The following is a 22,917-nucleotide window of genomic DNA, read 5'->3' as shown; positions in this document are numbered from 1 at the left end:
CCACTACCGGCTCGGCCGAACCGGGAGGAACCCACCACTGATGCACGCACACATGCACACACACAAGAGATACCAGATCACAAGCATCACGCATAAAAAGCCAGGCAGAGCATCAATGACATCATTACAACGATCTGTTGACTTTTTTGAACATGCCTGCAGACAGCCTGTCAGGAAGCATGAGGTCATTACAGGACTTGTAGTCCAATGCACATGGAGAGCATCCAATTGGGGAAAATCTCTTCATTCCATGGGGGAAAATCTCTTCTCTTACTACCCATGTTTCCCCGAAAATAAGATCCTGTCTTATATTTTTTTGAACCCTGAAATAAGCGCTTGGCCTTATTGCCATGCGCTCAAAAGCCCGACTGGGCTTATTATCAAGGGATGTCTTATTTTGGGGGAAACAGGCTATAAATTTTAGTCCATTGGTTACAATTCCCAACTTTACTAAAAGCTACATTATCTGTGATAATGCTCAGCTCAGACCAGCTCAGATTGCAACCCCCAAGGCCAATCTTGGTGGCTCTCAAAACATGCTCCACAGAGTTGTACCGGATTTCTACTTGGATGTTAAATCAAGAGAAAAACTTCAGGGCTGGCTCTTAAATCCAAAGAACATTCGAAAAAAATAAATAAATATCTGTAGCTCAGGATTGAACTGTGAAGTCCTTGGTGCCCTCTGAGTTTGGGGGTTTTCTTGCAAACGTTTCATTACCCAAACTAGGTAACATCATCAGTGCTAGAAGGGAGTCAGGTTTGGGAGGAGGAGGAGGAGGAGGAGGAGGAGGAGGAGGAGGAGGAGGAGGAGGAGGAGGAGGAGGAGGAGGAGGAGGAGGAGGAGGAGGAGGAGAAGGAGAAGAAGAAGAAGAAAAAGAAGGAGGAGGAGGAGGAGGAGGAGGAGGAGGAGGAGGAGGAGGAGGAGGAGGAGGAGGAGGAGGAGGAGAACTGTGGAATATTTGGAACTCTCTGAGCTGAGTGGTTTTCCTGCAGGCATTTCATTACCCAACTAGATAACTGATGAAGTTATTTAGTTGGGTAATGAAACGTCTGGAAGAACACAACCAAGCTAGAGAGCACCAAGGACTCCAAAGAACTTCCTCAAAGAAGATCGATGGCAAATCAAATCTCTGGCCTCTATTCAGGTCCACCTTTACTTACAAAAACCCACAATATGTGTTTGGAGCCAGTTACCTCACCCAACTTTCTCACCGAGTCATTGGGGAAAGAAATAATTGCGCTATTGCTTAGCGCATTGTAAGCCGCCCTGAGTCTCCGGAGAAGGGCGGCATATAAATCAAATTTAAAAAATAAAAATAAAATAAAATAAAAGGAAGAAACACACTGTGCTCATTTTGAGTTCTGAAGGAAGGGCAGATGGAAGGCTCACCAATAAATAAAGCCGTCAAGACTTGAGCTCAGCATCAAAGGCTCTTTCTCTCTTTATCCCACCCATGACCCCCTTCCCATGTATGCACACACCTACGTGTAAGCGTGCACACATACATGGATGCCCTTGCAAACTGGAAAGTAGAAAACGCATCCTAGAAAAAGGTGGCCAGAAACCATATATTGTTGCCAAGACAACTGAACGAACAATGATCTTTTAACATTCTTGTCACGATTTGGGAGATAAAGCATCAAACCTTTAAAAAGATGTGTGAGCTCAGGAATGCCAGCCCTACTTTGAGAAAAGCAGAAAACGCCAGTTTCTATTTTCTAATTTTTTTAATACAATGTTCTACCAACTGGCAGGTTCTTTACTTAGGATGTGACCAGATGCTTAGAATACGACTGTGTGTCTCAAGTAGGTATCTTAATGCCACATACTCTATTCATCCATTTATTTGTTCCTTTCTTTGTATCACATCTTCATTATTTTTACAAATAACTCAAAGCAGCGAACATATCCAACCTACTTTCCTCCTCCTATTTTCCCACCACTACCCTGTGAGGTGGGTTGGGCTGAGAGAGATTGGCTAGCCCAAGATCAGCCAGCTGGCTTTCATACCTAAGACAGGACTAGAACTCACAGTCTCCTGGTGATTTGCCCAAAGTCAGCCAGCCGGCTTTCATGCTTAAGGCGGGACTAGAACTCACAGTCTCCTGGTGATTGGCCCAAAGTCACCCAGCCAGCTTTCATACCTAAGGCGGGACTAGAACTCACAGTCTCCTGGTGATTTGCCCAAAGTCACCTATCCGGCTTTCATGCTTAAGGCAGGACTAGAACTCACAGTCTCCTGGTGATTTGCCCAAAGTCACCCAGCCGGCTTTCATGCTTAAGGCGGGACTAGAACTCACAGTCTCCTGGTGATTGGCCCAAAGTCACCCAGCCAGCTTTCATACCTAAGGCGGGACTAGAACTCACAGTCTCCTGGTGATTTGCCCAAAGTCACCTATCCGGCTTTCATGCTTAAGGCAGGACTAGAACTCACAGTCTCCTGGTGATTTGCCCAAAGTCACCCAGCCAGCTTTCATGCTTAAGGCGGGACTAGAACTCACAGTCTCCTGGTGATTGGACCAAAATCACTCAGCTGCTTTCGTGCCAAGGGTAGGATTAGAACTCGCAGTCTCCTGCTTTCTAGCCTGGTACCTTAACTACTAGACCAAGTTCGGATACTGATGAATGACATTTAAAATCTCTTGGCACATGAATTTGGACACACAGCTGCTTTGTAACATCTGAATTCACAGGAATAAAGACATTCGTTCTTTGGCAGCTGACAGCTGTCTAAAGCAACTTCTTCTGATGTCTAAGGCTTTAAAAAAAACAAGACTGCCTATCATTTACTTTGCCATAATTGACATCGGTGACAAATTAGCCCCTAGTATGTTTGTTTTTTTCATGAATTAGGTGTGGGGAATCACCCATGCGAGCCATATCCATTCCTAGGAGGGAACACGTTTAGAGGGATTTTCATTTTAGGGTTGATTATAACCTAATGAAGGGACGTGGTGGCTCAATGGCTAAGACGCTGAGCTTGTCGATCAGAAGGTCGGCAGTTCAGCGGTTCGAATCCCTAGTGCCGCATAACGGGGTGAGCTCCCATTACTAGTCCCAGCTTCTGCCAACCTAGCAGTTCGAAAGCACGTAAAAAATACAAGTAGAAAAATAGGGACCACCTTTGGTGGGAAGGTAACAGCGTTCCGTGCGCCTTTAGCATTGAGTCATGCCGGCCACATGACCATGGAGACGTCTTCAGACAGCGTTAGCTCTTCGGCTTTGAAACAGAGATGAGCACCGCCCCCTAGAGTCGAGAACAACTAGCACATATGTGCAAGGGGAATCTTTACCTTTAGTTCTCATACATAGCGGGAATGGTGATTTTTCTCCATTCTTATCCTCTCCGAAATTGGCTACTTTTCCAAAATTTCTATTTCCCTGAAAAAAGAAGAACAAGTAATGGTTGCTTCTTGAACCATCCATAGCTACTTAGTTTAGCAAATCTAGCAAACTTAGTTTTAATAAATGAGTGGGTGACTGAAACTAGCCAAAATTCCAGGCTAACATTTGCAACCAAGTGTATTAAGGAAAAGTAAGAGCATCTAGAATCTGAATCTGTCATAGCTGTCCTTGAATCAGAAGAGGACAGAGACAGATAGCTATTCTTTTCCAAAGCATTGAACGATCCTTAAATGTAACTTTAAATCCAAGGATAAATTTATCGTCGGCAGTTATCTATTAAAGTTTGCCCAGTTTACCTCCGTTGGTAAAACAGAATGGAATTGTCTGACTTGACCATCTTTAACCCATCATTCTAAGCCATGGCTTGTTTTAACCACAAGCAGAAAGGTTCCCTCAAAATATGGAGGCTTGGTTTTAACTGCAGTTTACAAGCCACAAGGACTGGGTTGATACAATGTGCTGAGCTTAAAAAAAAACAAGCATCATGGTTTAATATGGAATAATATGTGAACTTCTACCAACATTGGTCAGCTGGGAACAGAGGTGGGCTTCAAAAATTTTAGCAAGGGGTTCTCTGCCCAGTTGCTGGGTGGGTGTGGCCATGGTGAGCATGGCCTAGTCAGCCTCCTGCACCAGGGGATGGGGTGAGGTTTTTGCCCTCCCCGGGCTCCGGAGACTTTTCTCAAGCCTCCAGGAGGGCAAAAATGGCCTCCCCAGGCTCTGGAGGCCCTCTGGAGGCTTCCCGAATGTCTGGTAGGCCTGTTTTTGCCCTCCACGACTGCTCTGCACTTACCTGCATCCAAAACGGGCCGCGTGGGGACTCCTGGGAGGGGAGGGGCAGGGTGTTTGGGGCCAGCCAGGAGTGGGATTTGAGGGTTCTCCGAACTGCACAGAATCTTAGCTAGAGGTTCTCCCGAACCCCTACGAACCCCCAGCAGCCCAGCCCTGGCTGGGAAGGAACTAAGAGATGGAAGAATTAGAGAGTGGGACTACCATCAATTAGGATATTCCGCTCTGGCCTTCTCCCTTATTACGTCCCAAAGGTTAACAAGTTCTAATTGAGCCATTTGTTTATCGCACACACAGAGTTTTCAGCCAAACGTAGGAGTGAAGAAACGCCGTCACTGCACTTACACCTCACTTGTATGCAAAAGTTTAATCAGGAGACCAAGTAAAATCCCCCTTTTCCTGGAATGGGAGTAAAAGAACAGCTGACTGTGAAAATGTGTTTAAGAAATGTCTGAGGGGGAAAAAAATGGGGAAATACACAAAAGTCCGGTGCTGTTGAGGTGAAACTGAATTCTGTGAGGGCTTGTTCCCTTGGTTATGTCTGAGGAGACCTCTGTGTGAAAATGGGTTTTTCGGTAAGAAACAATCTTTTTATGTTCCTTGCTCTTCTGTTGAGACCTTTCCAGGGGCGGACTGCTGGAGATTCGTAGGGGTTCGGGAGAACCTCTAGCTAAGATTCGGTGCAGTTCGGAGAACCCCCAAATCCCACTCCTGGCTGGCCCCGCCCACCCTGCTCCTCCCCTCCCAGGAGTCTCCACACGGCCTGTTTTGGATGCAGGTAAGTGCAGGGCGTGCACAGAGGCTCGAGGACGGCAAAAAACAGGCCTACGGAAGTTAGTTCCTGGCCTCTAGAGGCCGGGGAAGGCAAAAACGCTCCCTCACCATGGTGGAGGAGGCTGACTAGATCATGCCCACCATGGCCACACCCACTCAGCAACCGGGCAGAGAACCTCTTGCTAAAATTTTTGAAGCCCACCACTGGACCTTTCCCACGTACAGAGAGAGACTCAGGTTGGTTTCCACATCCCAATGTTTCAGCCATAGTTTATTCTACAAGCTATAATGATTGGATTCACACCTGCCACCAAACTAAACTACGGCTTGCCAGGCTAAAGAGCTGTGGTGGTGCAGTGGTTAGAATATACCACTGCAGGTTACTTCTGCTGACTGCCAGCTGCCTGCAGTTTGGCAGTTCGAATCTCACCAGGTTCAAGGTTGACACAGCCTTCCATCCCTCTGAGTTGGGTAAAATGAGGACCCAGATTGCTGAGGGCAATAGGCTGACTCTTTAAGCCGCTTAGAGAGGGCTGGAAAGCACTGTGAAGCGGTATATAAGTCTAAGGGATATTGCTATTGCTACAATGACATTGATGAAGGTGACTTAGGAGCATTCTTTGCTCTTATAAGAGCTGTGGTGGCGCAGTGGTTAGAATGCAGTATTGCAGGCTAATTCTGCCGACTGCCAGCAGTTCAATTCTCAGCAGCTCAAGATGGACTCAGCCTTCCATCCTTCCGAGGTCGGTATTGTTGGGGGCAATATTCTGACTCTGTAAACTGTTTAGAGAGGGCTGTAAAGCACTGTGAAGCGGTATATAAGTCTAAGTGCTTTTGCTAAAGGACAAGAGTCTAGATCCCAAAGAGCTAAAACAAACAACATGCTAGGATGTCACAGCATATGAACCCAACCACACGTACATAAATCTGCGAGTGAGCTGACTTTTAACAGCAGAAACAAGCAGGGCTGCAGAGCTTCCCTTCTACCAAGAAATCTGATGTTTTAGATTCAGATATTGGAAGATATTTCCTATTTTTCCGTTATGAACACAATGTTTGCTAGTGGCTTGGGATATCAGGCATATATATATTGTAGAGTTGGTTTATTATTGCCCTTTATTGCATCTTAGCAATTCCCAATCACCTTCCGATGCACCAATTTCCGATACAAAAATAGTTCCGAGAGATATTGGAAAAGGCAGAAGCTAGAAGCTAATTTTGTTTGTTTTATGTTTGTTTGTTTTATTAAGTTTATATACCGCCCTACTCCCGAAGGACTCAGGGCGGTGAACAGGCACAAAATAAAATATATAAATACAAAAGTTAGAAACATAATTAAAACCAAATTAAATAATTTAGTCCAAGACAATTAAAAATCCCAATAATTTAAAACAAATTAAAATTTCAATTTAAAAATTAAAAAGAAAGGGGAGAAAATTAGGGCAGGCCGGCTTGCTGGAATAGGAGGGTCTTAAGAGCACAGCGGAAAGTGCACAGATCCGGGATCCTCCGTATCTCCGGGGGGAGCTCATTCCAGATAGTGGGTGCCCCCACAGAGAAGGCCTTCCCCCTGGGGGCCGCCAGTCGACACTGCTTGGCTGACGGCACCCGGAGGAGCCCCTCTCTATGAGAGCATACCAGCCGGTGGGAGGCTGTTTGTGGTAGTAGGCAGTCCCGTAAATTTTGTGAGTTGTTGTGAGTGTAATTTTAACTGTGTGAGATGGTAGCAACCAGGCATACTCTTCAGAGACTCTTCAGAGCCCGCGAGCCAACATGCCATCCTCTTCCAGCCATCCCAATCTCCCCACATTTCTGTACCCAAAATCCCATGTCTCTACTGTGTTTCTCTTCTTTTGCTTCGTTGTTTTGGGGATTGCTTCTAAGATGCTTGCAGTTGCAGCTGCAAATGTTCCTGAACATACAATGGAAGGGAAGTTGACATGCAGATTGCCTTCCAGATGTAGGTAACACTCAGGGGTGGGCTGCTGAGGGTTCCAGGAGAACCTCTAGCTAAGATTCTGTGCAGTTCGGAGAACCCCCAAATCCTATTCCTGGCTGGCCTCTCCCACCTCACCTCGCCCCTCCCAGGAGTCTTCACACGGCCCGTTTTGGATGCAGGTAAGTGCAGGGTGCGCGCGGAAGCTCGGGGAGGGTGAAAAACAGGCCTACCGGAAGTTCGAGGAAACAGGGCCTCCAGAGGGCCTCCAGAGCCTGGGGATGTTGTTTTCGCCCTCCCGGAGGCTCGAGGAAAGCCTCCGAAGCCCACAGAGGGCAAAAACGCCCCCTCCACACCGTGGTGCAGGAGGCTGACTAGGCCACGCCCACCATGGCCACGCCCACCCAGCAACTGGGCAGGGAACCCCTTGCTTAAATTTTTGAAGCCCACCCCTGGTAACACTTCTCCAGGAACCTGAAGGACAAACCGAATTGCTGAGAACCTCTCCATCAAAGGTTTTTATGACCAAGAAATATCTTATTAAAGATAACCAGCAGGGGGCCTCTTGTGTCAACCTCCGGCCAACAGACTGTCCTCAAACATATCTTGCCCATCTTGTTATTCTACTGTTCAGTCACCTTCTCTTGATGTCTTCTCCGTGGTTCAGTTTAGCCTCTCCTATTCCACCCAAATGCTACATATGGCCCTCAGCCCCAAATAGGTTGTGTTCATTAGCCAATTTTCTTCAGTTCTGTATTTTTTTTTTCCCCTTGGTCACTGCACTCAGTTTCACTAATGTGAAAGAGGATCCTATTTTCCAAAGCGCCAGAAGGCCGGACGAGAAGCAATGGATGGAAACGAATAAAAGAGAGATCCAACCTAGAAGTAAGGAGAAATGTCCTGACAGTGAGAACAATTAATCAGCGGAACAACTTGCCTCCAGAAGTTGTGAATGCTCCATCACTGGAGGTTTTTAAGAAGAGATTGGACAACCATTTGTCTGAATTGGTGTAGGGTTTCCTGCCTAAGCAGGGAGTTGGACTAGAAGATTTCCAAAGTCCCTTCCAACTCTGTTATTCTGTTCTGTTAATGTGTTGTACTCATTTTGCAAAGTTCTGGAGTTACCAAGAGATGCCTTCCTCCCAGACCAGTTTTTTTTATTATTATTTGATTTATATGCCGCCCTTCTCTGGAGACTCAGGGCGGTTTACAGTGCGTTAAGCAATAGCCTTCATACTTTTGTATATTTTATACAAAGTCATCTTATTGCCCCCACAAACTGGGTCCTCATTTCACTTATCTTAGAAAGGATGGAAGGCTGAGTCAACCTTGAGCCTGGCAAGATTCGAACTTACTTTAATTGCAGACAGCTGGTGTTAAATTACAGTGCCTTGTCCGCAGAGCTATCCAGGCTCCTTTCAGTTATCCAGGCTCCTTTCAGTTAACAGAATTAACAGAATAACAGTTGGAAGGGATCTTGGAGGTCTTCTAGTCGAACCTCCTGCTTAAGCAGGGAATCCTATTCTATTTCAGACAAATTGTTATTCAACCTCTTCTTAAAAACCTTAAAAACCTGTGGGTATTGGAGCACCCACAATTTCTGGAGGCAAGTCGCCCCAGTTCTTTCTGATCATCTTTCTCCACTCCTCCTCCTCCTCTTCCTCCTTTTTGTCCCCCTTATCAAAACTTCCATATTTTGGAGCTAATTGGTCCTGTTTTCCTCATAGATCCATTTCTCAGACACCGCGTGTTTTGAGCATCTCCGTGGATCCAAAAATCTGCTCTCTCTGAAATATACCGCAACATTACATCATTTCCACACGGAGTGACAAACTAGCAACCTCTTGATCCTGGAATCCTGGAAAACAAGCGCCGATGAAAGCTCATCATGTTTTCTTTCTTTTTTTAAACGCTCCAAAGGGTTTTATTTTATAAAAAGAAGTGGAGTAATGGGTAACGTTGGCCCCCAGGCGATCCATTGCTATTTCAAGTTACAGCTGGTGCGTGTCTGAATATACAAAGATGGCTTTTCAAGGAAGATGAGCAGAGTTGAAAATACTCCCCCCCCCCCCAGACAGATGCCCAGTTATTTGTCTGGAGTAAATAGTCTTTAAATATTGACTCTTGTCCGTCAAGCTTTTTACCAGAAAGAGAACTGGCCAAGTCAGCAGGTATCTGGAACCTCAAAACAGAACTGATACGTGCCTCACAAATAAATATTGGGGAGATTCAGGCTTCCAAACAACCTCTCCCAAAGGGGCAGGATGAGGTCATTTGTGGGACTTGGCCATCTTAACCAAGTGAAAATCCCATAACGAAAAGCTGAGGGACTTTTCATCACACAAAGTGACTTGTCTGAAGGAGATTCTCAGTCATCCAGGTCGTATTTGTCTCAAAAGTGCTTTTTCAAAAGGCAACCGGACTGTTTTTTCCTTGGGAAAGAAGAAGGAGAAAACGTTTCGCTTCTCATCCAAGAAGCTTCATCGGTTCTTGGATGAAAAGCAAAATTTCTTCTTCTTCTTCTTCCTCAAGGAAAAAAACAGTCCAGTAGTTGCCTTTTTTAAAAAAGCACCTTTGAGAATGACTTGCCTGAAGTTCTTTTGTTTCCTTCAGAACCACAACTAATCACAATTATTGAACTTCTGTGTGTCGCCGTTTTCACATGGAGGGCTCAGAAATATTGCCGTCGTTACCTCACAACTCCGCTTCAGGCTATTTCTGAAGACACAGAAAGAACCTTCAACTTCATATCGCTCCTGGCACAAATTCCTCATGCTGTTTGGGTGCACGACATGAGCCGTGCCCAGTTTATATATCCGTAGCCTTTATCCTTCCAAAAATAAAGAAGGCACAGGTCACAAAAGAAAGTTATCAAGCCCCATTTTAAAGGAAGATTATTCCTTTCATTTCAGCTTTTTGCTTCTTATTCAAGAAACTTGAATGTTTGTTGACTTGAATGTTTTATTTTTATTTTGTTTATTTTATTTGCTCAACTTGTATGCCGCCTTTCTCCGAAGACTCAAGGCGGCTTACAATGTATTGAATCTAAACCAGGAAATGTGGATATAATACCAGATTAAAATATTATACTTGAATTTGTTTTAAAACTGGCTTAAGCAGCTCTTTTGGGGAATCCCACTTATAGGGACTTTTCAGTAATGGGTTTTGTAGTTTCAGAATTCCTGTCTGATGCTGTTACTATAGTAGTCGTAGTAATTATTATTAAATTAATGTATTGCCCAACTCCTACTGACTCCAGACAATGAATATCTTGTTTAAAACTTTAAAAAGAGAGAGAGAGAGAGAGAGTAAACATAGGAAGGATGACAAAGACTGGATGGAAAACAACCTACACAGTCTAAAGGAGCTTCCACTGTTCTTCACAATTCTTCTAAACAACAACTGAGTGGGAGTCACTTAAATCCTGGGGGAACCTCATTCCAGAAGGCAGGAACTGCCACAGAAAAGTTTCCCAATAAATGGCATTGTTTAATCAAAGGAATCCGGCGAGAACGCCAACTGTACCAAATCAAATCAGCCAGGCAGATGCTACAGAAGACAGGTAATTATTCAAGTATGTCATGAGTTTGGGATACTCATTTTTTTTATTTTTTTTTTAGAAAAAAGTTGAAGATGCTTTTTTTTATTTATCTCCACATTCCATCATTTGGTTATTGCTTCAGACACCTTCCTGCGATTATTTGGAATGGATGGACTGGCAGCCTGGAATTCACTTAACCCCTGTTTTGTATTTTTTTATCAATGGAGATGAAATTATAGAAATCTAGTTGTTTGCTCTATTTGTAGCTGGAATTCGAAGAACGTGCTTAAGAAATAGGGTCAAAGTCCAAGAACATACATTTGAGAGATATGTGTCATGTTCTTTGAGAAACCTTAAAGCAAAGCGTATCAGTCATCAAAATCAAAAAAAAAATGAGAGGGAGAATTACATGCAACGGACAATTTGAGAAGGACAGAACATAGAATAATAAGAGTTGGAAGGAATCTTGGAAGTCTTTTCCAAGATGAAGCCTAGTAGAAGATCAACAAAAGAGGGTGGAAATGAAGTTGACTTCTGTCTTCTAGTTCTAATGCCTAGCGTCTTGCAAGACATTTTATTATGACTTCTAAAATAAGAGATCACTATGCACCAGCAAAGAACAGAAGAGAAAAATAAGTTCTGAATAATACAACCAAAATGAGAAAATACGACAAAGAGCAAACTTCCCCCCCACACCCCACTCCGTTCAAAACAACCGATGAAGAATAACTGGAGACCTTATTACATTTCATGACATCCCTACCCATTTTCCAGAAACCTTGGCTACCCCAACTGAAACCATCAAGATGAAATTCCTGGCTTTAGTTACTCCTTGACAGCAACTTTGGGTATCGATGCCAGCAATGTAACGCGGGAGAGGGAAAAAGGATGCTTCCATTCTCCTCGGATTTGGAAATTTCTCTTGGGCAGATCTTTTTCCACCTGGAGCTGGGAGGAACAACGTCCCACTTCCCACCACAGGTGGTTTTATGGCAGAATAGAATCCGTGCAAAAGAGAGAAGAAAGTTGGGAGGACCCATATCTTCCCATGTGGAATTTCAGATAAATCAATGGGTGCGTTTTCTGCTGGCTGCGAGATCGATCTGGAGCTGAGAAAGAGTTAACCAAGAGAGAATAAAAGAGTTTGGGGTGGAGAGGGAGGGAGGGAGAGAAATGTTTGAGCTGACACTTCATCTGGGGAGGCGGATCCTCCTGAATCCTGATTGGCCTCAAGTTCCATCCCAAAACTCCACCACCCCCCTCTTTTTCCCCTTTTCCTCTCCCCCCTCCCCAATTCTCCTCCTCCTCCTCCTCCTCCAGCTCTCTGCTCCCTGGGGAGGAGAATGCAGAATAGTGAGCGAGATCAAAAATAAACCTCTTATGTCAAAGCAGAGGAAAGAAAGTATAAATACCGCAGCTCTTTGCAGTTTGCTCTGCAAGGAGCTACTCAGGGAGAGCAAGTCCTCGTCCAAGGAAGGAAAAGTGGGAGGGGAGGTAAACCCAAAGAGAGAAAGAGAAAGAAAAAGAGAGAGAGAGAGAGAGAAATTAAGAATTTCCCCCAAGACTCTTTCGTCTCTCTGTGTGCTTTTCCCAACTGGACAAGTTGACTTGCTGGTGCTGCTGTTTCTTGTCTGGTTTTGTGACAGCTGCTTTGCAAAAAAAAAAAATCCAGGAGGCCCTGAGGAAGCTGAGCTGGTGAAGAAATCACCGTTGGGGCAGAAAAGGATTTTTCACCCTTTGCACCCTGGGCAACTTTGCTGCTAACTCAGCTGATCCCTTATTTTTCCCTCTCCAACCTTTGTCTCCTTCTGTCTCTCTCCTTCGTTTCCTAGTCTTACGTTTTGCAGGATTGCACCCTGTCTCAAAGCCAGTTGGGCATTTGCTCCTCCGGTGAATCTCCATCTCTCTCTCTGTGTGTTTGTGTGTGTGTCTCTCAACTTGTCTTCTGCTCCTTCTCCAGCTTCTAGCATCTATGCCACTTCCTCTTCAGCAGCAATCCTGCGCTAGCTGGTTGGCAGCTCTCTTTTCGCTTTTCCCCTTGCTGCTGTTTCAAAATGCCTGGGCATTATCTCTCCAGAATAGCGATGGCGGTGTTCAGGAGGTGGTGCCCGCCTGGGGTGATATGCCTCCGGGCAAGGGCAGACAAGTTTCCTTCTCCATCACAGCCTTTGGAAAAGTGCTCCTGTTGCAGCTGGAACCCGACGCCAGCTTCTTGGCTCCTGGGCTGAAGATTCAACATGTTGGTAGAAAGGAACCTGTTGGGTTCTTGGCTGAGGAAGAGGAGGAGGAGGAGGAGGAGGAGGATGTGAAGCTCAGAAAATGCTTCTACTCAGGGACTGTCAACTCACAACCAGACTCCCTAGTGGCTGTCAGCTTGTGTCAGGGCATCCATGGCTCCTTCTTTGTGGATGGAGACAAGTACATCATCCAGCCCCAAAGCCATGGAAGCGGAGAACCCCTGATGCAGGTTCATCAGCTCCAGAAGAGAAGCTGGTCCAAAGAAGCTGCTAAGGACAGGCGAGGAAGGGGAGCCCAGCTGGAACCCAACAGCACCACTACTTTCAACCGAGCCAAGAGGTTCACCTCCCAGGCTCGTTATGTGGAGACCTTGCTGGTGGCCGATACCTCCATGGTCCAGTTCTATGGGCAAGATCTGACGGTAAGGGAGATGCTTTTCTACTCCTCCTGTATCTTTCCAGGCTCAGGACTCAGACAATGCATGCAAAAACTGTTTAGATCGAGAAATGGGGGGCATTCCTGTTGCATGAGGTAGCAACCTTGATGAAATGCAGCCGCGTGTTATAACAGTTGTAAGCACTCCAGATCTTGGAACGTTCCGTACTACAAACCACATCGGTCTTGAATTCTCAAGGTAGTCCTCAGCCTCCCTCTCCCCTACTACGAGGGTAGTAAGTTTGATTCACTCCACAGGGCAGTTTTAGCAACTCACAAGAGAGTGGCTGAGATTCTCCAAAACTGACAGGACTAGGTAGTAGTAGTAGTAGTAGTAGTAGTAGTAGTAGTAGTAGTAATACCCAAGAGAAAGACGCAAAGAGGACCAGAGGTGAAGGTACGGACAGGGTCACTGCAGGACAAATATCATGTCTTTTAAAGCTTGCCTTTTATAGAAGAGCAGGATTCCGTATTAACCGAGACTCGGAGTAGCCACGGAGCAATTATGCCTCCCTCCCGTGTGCTGTAGAAACCGGGCCGCATTTTCTTCCCAGTATGATGTCATTTGCATCCTTGCATTCTCCTTCTCCTGATTGGCATCCCTGGGTTGAGGCCAAGAGGCATTTCGGATAAAGTCACGTATGCTGAAACACGTTACAAGAGAAAGCTTAACACCTAGGTGTTATTTTTTTGGCCGAAGTCCCGGTGGGGGCTCCAGTAACGCTGAGCTCCAGCGTGACTATGGAAATTGGCTACTCCCTCCGCTGGTTGGCAGAAGGAAGAGATCTGCATTTTTAGCCAATCTCTATAGATATTCTGATTTGGCCTCCTGCTCCTTGTCCCTGGGGGAAACTGTCTAATAGAAGCTGAAAGCCCTGTGAGTTCTGTAAAAGAAAGATAAGACACTTTTCTCTCTGTCCTCTAAACTTTTACTTTTAAAAAAAAGTTTACTTTTAAATCCCTTCCCTTCCTTTCCCTCCTGTTCCAAAGCAAAAGACTTTATAGATTTTTGGAGTCTGTATGATTGCATGTTAATATAATACCGTTCAGTAAATTGTAAAGCGGAAACACTTTGATTTTCCTAATACTTAAGGATCCCAAACTTGTATTCTGTACCAAACAGCTGACCAGCGAACTGTAAAACAATTTAACAGGACAGGCATGGATGTGTCATATTTTGAGGTCTTCTGAATGAATGTAAGTTCTATCATGTTGGACAGTTTAGGGCCTTCTTGCTTAATCCTTGGCACAATTGCTTAGTTTGTTTGGAAAGAAAGCAGGCTAGACACCCAACCATATGTTAACTTTCAAGTCCCGGAGAGCGTGTTTTGTGTCTGGTCTGTCTGTCTGTCTGTTTGTCTGTGTCCGTCTTTCTCTCTCTCTCTCTCTCTTATCTCCTCTCTCTTTTCTCTCTCTTTTCTCTCTCTCTCTTCTCCCTCTTCTCTCCTCTCTTCCATCCTCCCTCTCTTTTCTCTCTCTCTCACTCTCTCTGTGTGTGAGAGAGAGAGACAGAGAGAGAGAGAGAGACGGAGGGAGAAAGGGAGGGAGGGAGGGAGGGGAGAGAGACAGAGAGACAGAGAGAGACAGAGAGAGAGATTCTGCTTATTTTTTCAGATCCCTGAAAAAAAAAATACTAAAACCTGACTAATTTCATGCCAGTCTCCATGAAAACTGCATTCAAATTTACTAGCTCTAATTGGAAAAGTGTTCCGACTGGAATTTATGTCCAAAAAATGTTCTGACTGCTACGTATCAGAGAATATATTAATCTGTTAAGGACACTACATGAGAAGAAAGGGAGAAACTGTTTCATGCAAAGCCCGCTAAGTGCATTTGTGAAATTTACTGGCTTTGCTTAACGTTCATTAAAAGATTTTAGGATGGGAATAATGGGGAAGGGGTGGTAGACATGATCAACTGGAAAAAAAATAGATAAAAAGAGCAGCCAAAATATGCGTTGTCTTTCAGTTTAGCAATGGAAATAGTGTTTAGTGGGTTCAGGGGTTTTGTTGTAACTCTACCCTTCCACTTGAGTACCATCTTAGGACATCCATCTTCTTTAGAGAATGTGATTTGTAAATGGCTTAGGATGGTCAACACATGGTCCCCAAACTAAGCATGTACCATACCCGTATACAAATCAGACAAATGGTTTTCTACTCTCTTCTTAAAAACTTCCAGTGTTGGAGCATTCACAACTTCTGGAGGCAAGTTGTTCCACTGATTAATTGTTCTAACTGTCAGGAAATTTCTCCTTAGTTCAGTAGTGGGTTGCTCCCGGTTCAGTCCGGTTCGGCCGAGCCAGTAGCCGGGACAGTGTGACATCACCGCTACTGGTTCTCTGTGACTGGGAGCTAGACCCTCCCGCCCGCCCCCGCTTTATTCCTACCTTTATTTCTTGATTTTTAGTCCAGTTGATAGGTGCGGCAGAGTGGATTGCCGCACCTCAGCTGGCCAGAAACCCAATGCGCTTGTGCATAGCTCAAGTTTGGCGCATGTGCGAGCAAAGCGAGCATATGCGCGGCGATCGCGTGCAAAGCATGTGCATGAAGAGAACTGATAGTAACACCGGTTGGAACCCACCACTGCCTTAGTTCTAGGTTGCTTCTCTCCTTGTTCAGTTTCCACCCATTATTCCTTGTCTGGCCTTCCGGCGCTTTGGAAAATAGCTTGAGCCCCTCCTCTCTGTGGCAGCCCCTCAAATATTGGAAGATGCTATCATGTCTCCACTGGTACCCTCAGGTGCTTTGGAGAATAGCTTGACTCCCTCTTCTTTGTGGCAGTCTCTGAGATATTGGAAGACTGCTATCATGTCTCCCCTAGTCCTTCTTTTCATTAAACTAGACATACTCAATTCCTGCAACCGTTCTTCATGTTTTAGCCTCCAGTCCCCTAATCATCTTTGTTGCTCTTCTCTGCACTCTTTCTAGAGTCTCCACATCTTTTTTACATCGTGGTGACCAAAACTGGATGCAGTATTCCAAGTATGGCCTTACCAAGGCATTATAAAGTGGTATTAACACTTCACGTGATCTTGATTCTATCTCTCTGTTTATGCAGCCTAGAACTGTGTTGGCTTTTTTGGCAGCTGCATCACAGTGCTGGCTCATATTTAAATGGTTGTCCACTAAGACTCCAAGATCCCTCTCACGGTTAATACTATTGAGCAAGGTACCACCTATACCGTACCTGTGAATTTTGTTTTTCTTGCCTAAATGTAGAATTTTACTTTTTTTTTCACCATTGAATCATATATAATGGATGAAAGAGCGTTTTAAGTATCACATTTGTTACACGACAGCAATGAATCTTGGGAAAGTTGGCCTTTCCCATGTATTCACATGAGAATTGCTGTATTAACATCAACCCATTATTGAGTTCCTTCCTACACCGGTCCTTGAATGAGCACAAAACAAGGTAGCTGTCCCCACTGCTTTTATTATGTTTGTTTTATAAAGGTAAAGGTAAAGGTTCCCCTCACACATACGTGCTAATTGTTCCCGACTCTAGGGGGCAGTGCTCAGCTCCATTTCAAAGCCAAAGAGCCAACGCTGTCGAAGATGTCTCTGTGGTCATGTGGCCGGCATGACTAAACGCTAAAGGTGCACGGAAGGCTGTTCCCGTCCCACCAAAGGTGGTCCCTGTTTTTCTACTTACATTTTTCATGTGCTTTTGAACTGCTAGGTTGGCAGAAGCTGGGACAAGTAATGGGAGCTCACCCTGTTACGTGGCACTAGGGATTCGACCCATTGAACTGTCGACCTTCTGATCGACAAGCTCAGCGTCTTGGCCACTGAGCCACCATGTCTCTATTTTTTTTTAAGACACCACCAAATGTTGACTTGTTCAACAAGCCACGACCAAATAAAACCATTTTTTTTTAATTTGATTTATATGCCGCCCTTCTCAGGAGACTCAGGGCGGCTTACAATGTGTTAAGCAATTGTATTCAGCTCCATATATGAAAGCCCATTGCTGATTAAACCCACATTTGCTTAGCTTCCTCTTAGCCGATGTCATGTTCTTTCAAGCCATTCAAACTGCTTATAAACACAACCTAATTCATTAATCCATGCTTCATTAGTTGTATACATACACGATGCATATTTACATTTTTAAAATATAATTACAATGAATGAGCGGAGGCATCCCGGTGCGTTCTGATTCATAAATGCACACAATTAGAACTCACACGGCTGCTATTTGGCAGAAGTAAGCTAACAAAAGGGGCAATTGTTGCCACACATTTTCAAGTTTCAAACGACACATGCAGTGTTGGGATTCAAGTAATTTAATTTAACCACAGGTTCTCTGCCCTAATGATTTCTTCCAACAACCAGTTTGCCGAACTGGTTGTTGGAAAGTTAACAACCGGTTCTCCCGAAGTGGTGCGAACTGGCTGAATCAGTTTCAAAATGTTATACTACTGGTTCTGTGGGCGTGGCTTGGTGGGTATGGCATGGCTTGGTGGGCGTGGCTTGGTGGGCGTGGCAGGGGAGGGATACTGTAAAATCTCCATTCCCACCCCACTCCAAGGGAAGGATACTGTAAAATCTCCATTCCCTCCCCAATCCAGGGGAAGGTTACTGCAAAATCCCCATTTCCTCCCAATCAGCTGGGACTCGGGAGGCATAGAATAGATGGAGGGCGGGGACAGTCAGAATTTTTACTACCGGTTCTCCAAACTACTCAAAATTTCTGCTACCGGTTCTGCAGAACTGGTCAGAACCTGCTGAAACCCACTTTTGCACTGGCACATGGTCAAGGGGTGTCCAACTCGATTTCATTGAGGGCTGCATTAGGGTTGTGTTTGAACTCAGGGGACCAGGTGGGCGTGGCCACGGTGGGCATGGACAGCTCGACATCATGCATGTCAGGGTGCCTGTGGTGGCCAGAGTGCTTGCCAGTGAAAACAAGCTGCTGAGCTCCGTTTTCGCTGGCAGAAGCATCACCGGGCTGGCTGTTTCCAGAGTGGCCCTGCAGGCCAGATCTAAGTATCTCGCAGGCCAGATCAAGCCCTCAACTCCTTGAGTTTGACACCCCTGGTCTAGAGAGGGACCGTAGTTCCACAAAGGGGCGATCATCTTGGCATCTGGAGGCACTCCTGTGAGTGTGAGCCACTACAAGCTGGCACCTTCTTTTATTTGACAATGCACACTTGCTGAAAGCCAAGAGAGTTGTATGTCGATGAAGATTGTCAGTCATCCAGGCAAAGTTGTCTGAAAATCTGAGTTCCTTGGATGAGCCGCAAAACGTCCCAAGCCAACAAGAAATACATCTAGTTGCCATCATTCAACTTTCAGTCCAAACAATAAGAGGAGGGGGGGGTCTCAGATAACAGAGTTAGAAGGTCAATGATGGCTCACCTTTTCCAGACCAAGTGCCCAATTTGCGTGTGCACACAAATGCGTGTGCGCGCGCCCAAACCTCCAAAATGCAATGCGTGTGCAGTCCCCATGGATGCACCCCACGCATGTGTGAGTGCAGGCCCCCCACATGCCCTTCACACATGTGCATACGCCCTCCACACGCCCCATGTCCCCTGCATCCGCCCACGGGCCATGCCCCCCCCATGCATGCACGGCAGAGACCCGTAGACCAGCTGGTACACACATGCACGGCAGAGATGAACTGGCTCACGTGCCCACTGAGAGGTCCCACGTGCCATAGACTTGCCATCACGGTTGTAGGTCATCTAATCCAACCCCCCGCCCAAGCAGGAGACCCTACACCCATGATGGCGAACCTATGGCACGGGTGCCACAGCTGGCACACGGAGCCATATCTGCGAGCATTGCCCTACCTCAGTCCAGCACACTGGCTGATTTTCGGGCCTTCCGGACCCACTGGAAGTCAGGAAACAGGCTGTTTTGGGCCTCCGTAGGGTCTCCGGGGGAGTGGGGAAGACCATTTCCGCCCTCCCCAGGCTCCTCGAAAGCCTCTGGAGCCTGGGGAGGGCAAAAAATGGCATCGCATGCCAAAAGCAGGGGGAGGGTCACGCGTGCATGCATGGGGGGACGGGGCACATTGAATTATGGGTGTAGGCACGCGCGCACGCAATGTCCCCCCCAACTCCCCCTACTTTTGGCACATGACGGCAAAAAGGTTAGCCATCACTGCCCTACACCATTTCTGATAGATGGCAATTAGTCTCTTCTTGAAAGCTTCCAGTGATGAAGCTCCCACAACTTCTGAAGGCAACTTCTGTTCCACCGGCTGATGGTTCTCACTGTCAGAAAAACATTCTCCTTATTTTCTCCTTATCCGCAGGGTCTCTGTGGCTGCTGTCTGTGGCATTTTTGCAGTTGTGTGGGTTGTTTTTTTTTAATCCCTCTGATTCTGAAAACTAAGGATGTTCTTCTAGATGTCTATGGAGATCCTCAGTCATTCAGGTCATAGTTGTCCTAAAGATGCTTTTTCAAAAGGAAATTGGACTTTGTTTTTCTTTGGAAGTCCACTTGCCTTTTGAAAAAGCAACATTGGGATGATGCTCTACTAGGCATCTACCGCTGGAATACTCCACATCCGATGCACCCTTGCTGAGAAATTCATAGCTGTTTATTTATTTATTTATTGGTTCGATTTATATGCCGCCCTTCTCCGGAGACTCAGGGCGGCTTACAATGCGTTAAGCAATAGCCTTCATACTTTTGTATATACCTGCTTAGTAGGGCTTTCGCCCCCCCCCAAGCGGTGTTCTTTTTTATACAAAGTCAGCTTATTGCCCCCACAATCCGCGTCCTCATTTTACCTACCTCGGAAGGATGGAAGGCTGAGTTAACCTTGAGCCTGGTGAGATTCGAACTTGCAGTAATTGCAGGCAGCTGGTGCTATTTAACAGCACTTTGCTGCGCCACCAAGGCTCTTTTTAAGAAGAGGACATTTTTAGAATAGGACATTTTTAGACTCTTTTAGAACAGGACATTTTCTCTCAAGCTCTGCTAGGGAGGTAATTGCCACAGACAACAGCTCCAGAGAAAGCCCCCTCCCCTTGTCTTCCAAATAACAGGTTGACCCCAGGACCGCTAAGGTTTTCCATCCTTAACCTGTGCCTGCAGATGGTTGCTTCTTAGCCGTCCCACTTTAAGGCTGCCCGTTGAATGCCACTAAGAACATTCCTGTTTTTTTTTTTTTCAAGAAACAGAATCTAGAGATACAGATACAGATTAACAGAGTTGGAAGGGACCTTGTAGGTCATCTAGTCCAACCCCCCACCCAAGCAGGAGACCCCACACCATTTCTGACAAATGGTAGTCCAATCTCTTCTTGAAAGCCCCCAGTGATGAAGCTCCCACAGCTTCCGAAGGCAACTTCTGTTCCACTGGTTGATTGTCCTCACTGTCAGAAAGTGACAGTGAGTTCCTCCTCATTTCTAGGTTGAATCTCTCCTTGTTCAGTTTCCAGCCATTATTCCTTGTCTGGCCTTCAGGTGCTTTGGAAAATAGCTTGACCCCCTCCTCTATGTGGCAGCCCCTCAAATATTGGAAGACTGCTCTCATGTCTCCCCTGGTCCTTCTCTTCACTAGACTAGCCATGCCCAGTTCCTGCAACCATTCATCGTATGTTTTATCCTCCAGTCTTCTAATCATCTTGGCTGCTCTTCTCTGCACTCTTTCTAGAATCCCAATATCTTTTTTATAGTGTGGTGACCAAAACTGAATGCAGTACTCTAGGTGCAGTTTTAATAAGGCTTTATAGAATGGTATTAGTATGTCCCTTGATCTTGATTGTATCCCTCTGTTAATGCAATTTAGAATTGTGTTGGCTTTTTTGGCTGCCGCTGCACATTGCTGGCTCATATTTAACTGGTTGTCCACTAAGACTCCAAGATCCCTCTCACTGTCACTGCTATTAACCCTGGTTTCCCCCAGTCTATATGTGTACTTTTGGTTTTTCTTGCCTAAGTCTAGGACTTTACTTTTCTCTACGTTGAATTTCATTTTGTTAGATCTGCACTTGATCTGGCTCACTGTGCGTATGAGCAGAACACCTTATGCCCCTGCGGCCCTTAAATTTAAAGAGAACGCTCCATGACTCCAGCCAGCAGCAGTATCGAGCGACTCTGAACAATAAAGCCAATTTTTTAAAAAATGTCTTTCCAGGATCCGTGAACTCTGTCTTCTAGCTGGAGACATCGTGTTAGAGCTACATTGTTCTGCCAAAAGATCTCTCCTCCTTTTATTCCCAGCATCTTAAACTTGGGTAAAATGAGCCTGAACAGCCACAACTCGTTGCTTTCTTAATTGTTTTTCTTTTTTTAGAAACAATTTGCTGAGCACGTTATCACAGCTAAGGCTTGATTGTAAACTCTTGGTGGTCTCCCATAGCTTTGCTTTGACCGCGGTTAGACTTTAACAGGTGTCTCAGTCACTGCCAGCAATTAAGCAGGGAAAGCTTCCACCACCACGAAAGTGCAAATGATGTGAAAAGAGGGGGCTTTGGTGCTGTCTGATTTGCAGACGTTACATTACCCAACTAGGTAATACCATCAGCGCACCCGGATTCCTTTGTGCCAAGGCGGGACTGGAACTCACAGTCTCCTGGGGATTGGTCCAAAGTCACCCAGCTGCTTTTATGCCTGAAAGACTAGAACTCACAGTCTCCTGGGGATTGGTCCAAAGTCATCCAACTGCTTTTATGCCTGAGAGACTAGAACTCACAGTCTCCTGGTGATTAGCCCAAAGTCATCCAACTGCTTTTATGCCTGAAAGACAAGAACTCACAGTCTCCTGGGGATTGGTCCAAGTCACCCAGCTGCTTTTATGCCTGAAAGACTAGAACTCACAGTCTCCTGGTGATTAGCCCAAAGTCACCCAACTGCTTTTATGCCTGAAAGACTAGAACTCACAGTCTCCTGGTGATTAGCCCAAAGTCACCCAGCTGTTTTTGTGCCTAAGGAAGGACTAGAACTCACAGACTCCCAGTTTCTAACCGGTTGCCTTAACCATTGCCCCAAATAATGTTGGAAGAAAATGTCATGGGCCAGGCATCCTAGTTTTTCCCCTGTAAGATAGCCTATGGTACCAATTCAGGAATGAAAAAGATAGTTGGCTTTTGTGCAGTCAACATAGACAAGCTACCACCTCATCCCTCATCACAGGCACAAAAATATCCTGTGCATATCCTGGTCAATATTTTTTCCCCACTCTCCTGCTGAAAGATATAGGCATCTTGAACTGTATTTTTGAAGAGGCTCAGAATGAATACATGTATTAACAAGCTTAATTTTTAACAGTGGCTTCTTCCATTTCTTACTTTCTCCCCTGTCACTCCAAAAAAGGAAAAGAAGAAAAAAAAACCTCCCCAGGGAGAAAACACATCCCCATAAAGAGGCAGAGGAGGGTATTCAAATTTGGATATGCGAATTGAGGTACAGGATTGAAACATATCAAGAATTATGATAATCGGCATAGTTTGCAGGGAATTACCATGTCAGTCGGTTGCATCTCAGATTAACAGATTAACAGAGTTGGAAGGGACTTTATAGGTCATCTGGTGCAACCCCCTGCCCAAGCAGGAGACCCTACACCATTTCTGACAAATGGCAGTCCAATCTTTTCTTGAAAGCCTCCAGTGATGAAGCTCCCACAACTTCCAAAGGCAACTTCTGTTCCATTGGTTGATTGTTCTCACTGTCAGAAAGTTCCTCCTTATTTCTAGGTTGAATCTCTCCTGGATCAGTTTCCATCCATTATTCCTTGTCTGGCCTTGGATTGCCATTTGTCAGAAATGGTGTAGGGTCTCCTGCTTGAGCAGGAGGTGGGGTTGGACTAGATGACCTATAAAGTCCCTTCCAAC

General features: G+C 45.5%; 1 protein-coding gene across 1 annotated transcript in view; it reads left to right on the top strand.

The window, feature by feature from the left end:
• The first annotated feature begins 11,754 nt into the window (after positions 1-11,754).
• Positions 11,755-22,917, top strand: part of ADAMTS8 (ADAM metallopeptidase with thrombospondin type 1 motif 8) — a 41,779-nt gene continuing 30,616 nt past the window's right edge. The window contains exon 1 of the mRNA XM_034421978.3: positions 11,755-13,105. Within this exon, the coding sequence (XP_034277869.2) occupies positions 12,419-13,105 (687 nt within the window). The 5' untranslated portion in view covers positions 11,755-12,418. The remainder of the gene's footprint in view (positions 13,106-22,917) is intronic.

Source organism: Pantherophis guttatus, chromosome 9 (genome assembly GCF_059756535.1).
Source record: "Pantherophis guttatus breed Tessera chromosome 9, ASM5975653v1, whole genome shotgun sequence".
Taxonomy (NCBI): domain Eukaryota; kingdom Metazoa; phylum Chordata; class Lepidosauria; order Squamata; family Colubridae; genus Pantherophis; species Pantherophis guttatus.
This window is presented reverse-complemented; position numbering and strand designations above follow the sequence as displayed.